General features: G+C 36.6%; 1 protein-coding gene across 4 annotated transcripts; it reads right to left on the reverse strand.

Moving 5' to 3' along the window:
• Positions 1-3,056: 3,056 nt before the first annotated feature.
• On the reverse strand, positions 3,057-7,081 carry LOC115981558 (protein TIFY 6B-like). 4 transcript variants are annotated; one of them, XM_031103779.1, is made up of 7 exons: positions 6,713-7,081; positions 5,668-5,849; positions 5,056-5,165; positions 4,857-4,947; positions 4,415-4,730; positions 4,004-4,067; positions 3,057-3,487 (listed from the first exon to the last, which is right to left on the reverse strand). In XM_031103779.1, the coding sequence occupies exons 1-7, from the start codon at positions 6,798-6,800 to the stop codon at positions 3,343-3,345; spliced, it is 996 nt and encodes a 331-aa protein (XP_030959639.1). In that variant the 5' UTR covers positions 6,801-7,081; the 3' UTR covers positions 3,057-3,342. The 4 variants fall into 4 exon arrangements, with proteins under 4 accessions (XP_030959639.1, XP_030959638.1, XP_030959637.1 ...); XM_031103778.1 differs by having other exon boundaries at positions 5,056-5,219; XM_031103777.1 differs by having other exon boundaries at positions 5,056-5,291.
• Positions 7,082-7,722: the final 641 nt, after the last annotated feature.

Genomic DNA, 7,722 nt, shown 5'->3' on the forward strand with positions numbered 1-7,722 from the left:
CCCTCAATACTAAATCCTTTCCCAAAAAGGACTGGCCCTAAAGACGCCGCACCTGGGGTTCCTGCCCGAGTTGGACAATGAATACCGTCGAACCACTCCCCAGAAGCAATAAGGAAGTCATTCTTCACGGTCTTATTGGATATTGGGAGACAAGAGATCAACCTAACGTCCTCGTTCCGGGATTTAAGATAATACCCATCATCCCCGAGGCGGTGACACTCGTACAGATAAGCCACATCGTGCCAAGTAAGGCCTAGATTCATCCGCTCGTCTAAGACATCTACACAGCCTAGTATCTTGAACATATTCGGGGCACACTGATACGGCGTCAACCTATGGTTGAACAGGTATTCCCTTGTAATCCTACGCATGGGAAGTGTCATCCCTCCCTCTATGAAAGCAATCATGGGGATAACAACTTCTCCCTCGCCTCTATCTGTCAATACTCTTTCAAGAGGACAGTACCGCAGCCCCACCTCCGGGGGAATGTGGTATTTTGCCCTAAAAGCCTCCATAGCGGTCGGTGTTTTCACTAATTTTTCGAATCTACCCATCTGAGCCGAACTGGAGGAATGATGGTAAAGACCGAGAAGAAAATTAGAGTCTGAGGAGGGAATTGAAACGGCGAAATGGACGAAAAATTACTGGTACCTTCACAAAACGCTCAATGGGACGCCTGGAAATCTCTCCTGGAGGAAACGCTTCGCGAAAAACGGCTACGGTGGCGTAACGGACGCAAGTATTCGTATATCTTTGGGATTCGATGGAGTTTTCTGAAAGCCTCTGAGGTTTATGAAATGCAGATAAAAAGAAGGAACTGAACCCCTCTGACGTCTTATATAGCCAGGAGGAGAGAGAAAAGATCACTCCTGCCTAAAAATACGAGAAAAAAACGATAGCCGTTCGATCTATGCCACACCGTTGGATGGGGAGAACATAACGCCTCCAAAAGTTAATGGCCGCGCCTCGTAAATTGTAGCACGTCAAAAGTAACGGTTCGCACGCGCGCCACACGCTCTCCTTATTTCCATCCTCTCACAAACATCAAAACCCCGCTTTTCTCCTCGGAAGGAGATAAAAACCGGAGTTTTGAGGGGCTATTGTGGGGCCCGGCCCAAAAATAATGGGCTATTCCAAATTCAGGCCCGTCCGAGGAGCGTCCTGTCCGAAGAGAAACCACATATGAAGCATTACTCAGTCCCGATAATGCCAAGGAAACCTGTCCGAGGAGTAACTCCTCCTCGGACACTACGAAGCCCAGACGAGGAACTCTCCCCAGCCATTTCAGTTCATCCTCCCAACATATAAAATGAATAAAATCCAAAATATCTCATGGAAAGTTGCCACCACCACATTAATTGCGCCCCAACCACCCTCTTGGCCGCATTAATGAGGAAAAGACCTCTAAACAGTACCACCTTGGCCTCTGCAACTCACAAAGGGAGTGATGAGGACGTCTGATGGGACAGGTGCTCAAGTAGATGCTTAGATGATCAACAAGTGTAAGGTTGAGATGAGAGGAGGAGAACTATATAATGTAGTGGAGTCCCTCAGAGAAGAGGACGGAAAAACTGTATCCGGAACTGAAGAAATAGAATCATATGTTAGAGATTCCTTCTTGTGTTTTTATTTTCTGCAACAATATTGTCCATGTATCAGACCGAATAGGCTCACTGAGGCTAAATTCTTTGACCCATCCTCTACAAATATTTATTATGGGTTGCGCCTTGGGCCAAGGCCTGATCAATAGAATTTGGGCCAGGAAAATCGTGCAACTACAAAAATAATATAAATAAACTTGTATTTAAATTTAAAATAATATAAATGACCATTCAGTTAGATTTTTATCACTTTTATTGAAAAAAAAAAACTATGTGAACATGCGTGTTACATGATAATTAGTTACTTAGCATGTGTTTTGGCTCACGTGATATTTACATTGTCATTTTACGTCTAATAAAAGTGATTAAAGTCTAACAAAATGATCAATTGCACTATTTTAAATACCCAAGACTTATTTGTCAATTTTGTAGCATGAATAATGAGTGTATTTAATAACGACTCGTACTATAAGGAGTCTCTTTGCATTTAGCCCACAAAATACACACAAAAAATAATAATAATAATAATAAAATAATAATAAAACGTTTGGCCTAAACCCCTCTTAAACAAAAATAAGTAGCCTTCTTTATTCCCCTGAAAAATAAGTAGTAACATATAATTACTACATGTCTTTGATCTATATTAAATAGATTGATTGAAGCAAACTAACTTTCACAAATTAATTGGCAAAAAAAAAAAAAAAATCACAAATTAGGCTTGTGAGTTGAGAGATCATGACTTAATGCTTGTGGAGAGAGATATCTAATATGAAGATTGGATCATTCCATTTATTACTAACGGTTCGTCCATTTAAAATTCTGTTCCAGCTCTTTGAGAAGGGATAAAGAAAATAAAAAAAGTTCTAGATATATAAAATATTTAGTATATTAATGTACCAAAATTGATAAATATGAAATGTAACTGAACAATTGGAAATGGAGTATTTGATAGTTCGGTCCTTTTAGGAACCCAACAAAACTTCACAATAATTTTATAATAGATCTAGTAAGCTGAGAGCAAAAGAACATGTTGTACCCAACAAACGTTACAACTGTGTTGCACCCAATAGATTAAGTAAAAACCTTTAGAACCCAACCTTATCCTCTTATAAAAATTATTTCCACTCAATGAAGAAGATATTTTCTCACTTGAGGATGAAATTTCAAACCCCACTTGAGTCTAGACCCACATTGGTTCTAACATCGATTCTATAACATGTAGGAAGAACTATGATCACAAACAACGTCCAGGCTGGAGGATTGGTACCCCTTCCCCTTTTACTCCCAAAAAATTAAAAATCTAATACCTAACCTAACTAGCCTAACAGATAATTACAATTTAATTACACCCAATTTATAGGTGAGGTTCTTAGGAACCTATGGTTCCAATTAGCTGTTAAAGAACAATTATTATGGAGCAGCTACTGAAGGCTAACATTGATCAAGAACATGAGCTGGAAGAAACAGTAAATATAATCCTTACACTAGGCAATAATTTCACAATGTAACAATATAGTTGAATACTTGCAAAGTGGACTTAAACATTGAGATGTCGGAAGCAACAATATGATTGCATCCGAAATAATAAGAAAAGGCCCTACACCAACTATATATATAGAAACTTAGTTAAGTTTCAAATTAAAGTCAGGATTACAGTTGTTTCTAGAGAAAATATAATCCGTCTGCTTACATCTTTAACTTACTACATAAATCTGCAATAATCCTTTCCTAATTGGACCTCTCATACATCGTGGCTACCCTCTTTGCTTTCCAAGAGAGAACCAGCACCTGCAGCAGGACTGGCACAGAAATTTGCACCATTGGATTCTTGGGCAGTGCATTCAGGAGATTTCTTGTTGAGGTTATATGGCCCTAAATTCATTACCCTGCATCCATGAAGAAAGGCCTTAAATCAGTAACAGCTTTCTAATGCCCCAGATATTATTTGATGCCTGAGTTAAAAGACTGTTGAATAATAAGCATGCTTGCTTGTATACTTCAATCATGAATTAAGGGGCCAATATGAAATCAAATTTTAAAATCCAGGCAAAGAACCAGCCTTTGTGAACTATTGAATCTACAATCAAGTTTGCTGGCAGCAAGCAATAATTATATATACTCTCGAAAGTTGTGTAGCCCCAAACATCTTTTAAACCAAATCCAATTCAACACAGAACCTCACAATAGTGTTTAAAGATGGCTCCTTCAACAGGCAAATAGGTAGATAGCAAACACAATCAATCATGTCTTAACTTACATAAGAAGGTTTATATTTATAAATTACTATCTAAATTGTTTCAAGGGCTAAGGTAGAACTAAAAATGCTAAAACATGTTCTCTTTTGGTCACCCACCCACACACACACACACACACGGAGAGAGAGCGCTATTACAATAACTGACCTTTCCTTGCGCTTCTCCAAAAATCGAGCCAAGGATGCCTTTCGTGCTTGTGGAACAGGTGCAACTGCATGGAAAATTGAATGTCATTCTTATGAAGTGGTGTTGCAATAATAAATCTAACCAGTAGTAATATTCTTAATGGTTAGACACAAATTCACAGCTTCAGGATTGAACTATGTGAGGCAGCTGAAAACTTAAGCCTCCTTTGCCAAAATGTACTTTTTTTTTGCAATAAGTTAAGAATTGTTCACAGCATCTACATGTTTAAGTGTTCACAATAATTAGAATAACTAGGATATAATTCAAGTATGGTTAAAGATAAGGTTGCAAGGTTACGGAGTTCTTCATTTCAAAGTTCTATTTTGAGGTCAACAAATATGTACAAAACCCTCCAATAACACAAGGTCTTACCAGATGAAAACGGGACCACCATTTTAGTGATTTGCAGAGGCACCGCTTTGCTAACAGGAGTTGTTGGAGCTCCAGTGGTTTTAGCAGCCATCGATTCATCATTGCCAGTGGATCCACTTCCTGACTGGGCACCAGTATGTGAAGAAACCGACAAGGGACTTGAAAGACCAGAGCAAGGGTGTGTGTTTATGGGCTGATTCACAGTAACACCATCAGCAGCTGCCAATTTTGAGCTAGGTGCTTGAACTTGAGCTTTTGGATGTGCTGCATTAGAAGCAATAGATCCATTCCCAGCCAACAACATTATAGCCTGAGCCTGGAAAAGATGCCCCAATTTAAGCCGATCTATGACCCAAGATGCAGTTGATAACCAGCTTGTGGTGTTTGTGTTCTGTGCGTTTAGTGTTTGTGTGTGTGTGTGTGAGAGAGAGAGAGAGGATACCTTCTCAGGGGTTATGTCATCATAGACATGCACAGTACCTCCATAAAAGATGGTCAATTGAGCAGGAGACCCAGAGGCCTTGACACCATTCCTACAGGAGATATTCCAATATAAGACATTTAATCTCCAAATAACTATAGCGTTGTAAGCAAAAAATGGTCACCAAATGAGTGCTTAAGGAAAATATCAAAGAAAATACCATGGTTCAGTTATCCCAGTAATGTTAGCAGCAGTGGGAATAACTGAATGTGGAGCCGTAGCCGGAATCCCTCCAAGTAACTGTTGCTTCACATTGACACCTGCCAAATTCTGACCAGCAGTAGCAAAATGATTCTTGAAGAAGGGGTTTCCAACAGAAAACATCTTCACATCATGTTGCACAGGGTAAGATGTCAGGGAAAAATGATTCGCACCTTGCCTATTGTGATTGAAGGACTTCTATATAGTAAAAACAGAAAACCAATGGGGGGAAAGGCAACAACATATCAGATGTGACTTATGGAAAACAATATCAAATTGATAAACCAAGTAACGGGGGTTCTTGAAAAAGTTCTTATATCACCAATATCAGTACTCCAAGGCTCTCACAGATAAAGTCCTTAACCCTTTTATTTATTTATTTAAATTATCCTTTTTTATGCAACAAAAATGACTTGGTTCAAATACTGGGTAAAACAAATTAAACTTTTCTAAAATGTTATTTATGAAAATAAAGCATTCTGATCTCATTTCCATTTAATGCTCAAAAAACCCTTAAAAGGCTATATATATATATATATATATATCAACAAGAAATGGAATAATATCAAACCTGGATTTCAGCCATAGACCGTTTCTGACTAGCATCAAAAGCATCTGCTGTTGAGATAGACATAAATCCAGATGACATGTGGGAGTCAGAAGCAATCTTTTGATTCTTGTCTTCTTGAGAAACCTTGAAAGACATCAAATGAGAAATGGCAGAAACCTTGTTTAAGAACTGCCACTGTGCTCCTACACATTTAGTAAACACTAGAGATCCTTAGAAAATGTCCAGAAATATTAAGCTATACACACTATATGCCTTTCACTTCATAACAAAACAAAAATGAGAAGAAAGAAAGGGAAAAAAAAAAAATAGAAAAGAAAAAAGAGACAACTTTGAATAGATAGACCTTCTTTTCCCTTTTTTGAGCTGGGTTGCAGTGACAGATTGGAACATCAAGGTCACAAAAATAAGCAAAAACCAAATTATTCCTTTAGTTCTTGGTATCAACAGATTTTTTTTTTTTTCTGTAAACAGTTTAACAAGTAAAATCAATTAAAAATTAATAAGGATTCACAAATTTACTAGTGCCCAGGTGGATATTAAATACACAATTTACTACCACATGTTGTCATCCAAATAAAGTATAAACTTGAAAGTTTAAACCTTTATTGAACTCCAATTCAAATAAGAAAATTATTTGGGGGTAAAATAAATAAATAAATTAGCGACAAGACATAAAATAGGTCTAATCAGTATTGTCCAAATAAAGCCTTCTGAATCACACACAAATAGAGAGAGAGAGAGAGAAGGGAAATTCTTTCTTAATATATATATAAACCACAGCCTAAAAACTAAGAAAAGCCATTTATTTTGTGTTAAGTAATTCAATTCCATGCACTCAAAAACTACAAACTAGAATAAAAATTAAACAGACACCCATAATTCCGACAAAAAAAAAAATTCAAGTTTTCAAATGAGAATGACAATAAGTGAAGCTTTGCAACAAATTTAATAAGTGAACAAACAAATATTCAAAGTAGAGCAAGAAGAAGAAGAAGAAGAAGAAGAAGAAAAAAAGACTAATCATATAAGAAGAATAATAATATACCAGAGTCTTGGCAGGCATCATTGTTAATCTCTTCCTTCACCACAGCCAACGGTTCTTTTGAGCTCAAACCCAGAAAATCTCTCTCCATTACAGAACCCCAGAAAAAAAAAAAAAAGAAGAAGCAGAATTTCAAAGCAAACCCACCTCAAATCCAAAGCCAAAAAGACACTTCTTCCAACCCACCAAACCCTCCTTCTTCACATGAACAAAAAAGAGAGAGAGAGAGAGAGAGAGAGAGAGGCACAGCAAAAAGCTTTCAACTACAGCAAAAAGAAGACAGAGAGAGAATTCAGAGATGTAAATGTGTGCGTGTATAGGACTTGTTTTAATGAAATCTTAACCGTTAATTTTATTTTTATTTTTGTGTGTGTTTATGTTGTAAAAGAACATATATACATATTTATCAGCAGGTGGTTGAGTTACCGATATATCCGGTCATAGTAACCGGCTGGTCCGGTACCGTACCACGTGCTTAGGTCTTTAATTCACTGATTGTTGTACATCTTGGTAGTACCCCACCTGTCGGTGATACCGTTTGTTTTTTGCAACATAGCTAGGTTGACACGTGTATAGCACGTGACAAATTTTAATTATATTTAATGCTTTAATACCAAACTATTTAACAATATTTTTATAAATTATTAATGTGATAAATTCTTACAAATTATTAGATGATCTTAACTACTCACTACATCATCAATTTCTATTTTTTATAATTTTTTTATAATATATTCCATTTTGTACACATTTTACCACAATTGTTTTACGTAACAAAATGTAATTAACTATTTGTCACTGTATCAAAAAAAAAAAAAAAAAATATATATATATATATATATTTGTCACTATTATATGAATTGACTATTTTTTCTCTATCACTCACAATTTGCCACATAAAATAGTTGTGACAAAGTATGTATTTTTTTTATCACAACGACTAATAGATTTCATTAATCAGAATATTAGTCAAAATCAGCTGTGAGTACAAGGTATGCATTTTACCACAACTG

The sequence above is a fragment of the Quercus lobata genome, chromosome 3 (genome assembly GCF_001633185.2).
Source record: "Quercus lobata isolate SW786 chromosome 3, ValleyOak3.0 Primary Assembly, whole genome shotgun sequence".
Taxonomy (NCBI): domain Eukaryota; kingdom Viridiplantae; phylum Streptophyta; class Magnoliopsida; order Fagales; family Fagaceae; genus Quercus; species Quercus lobata.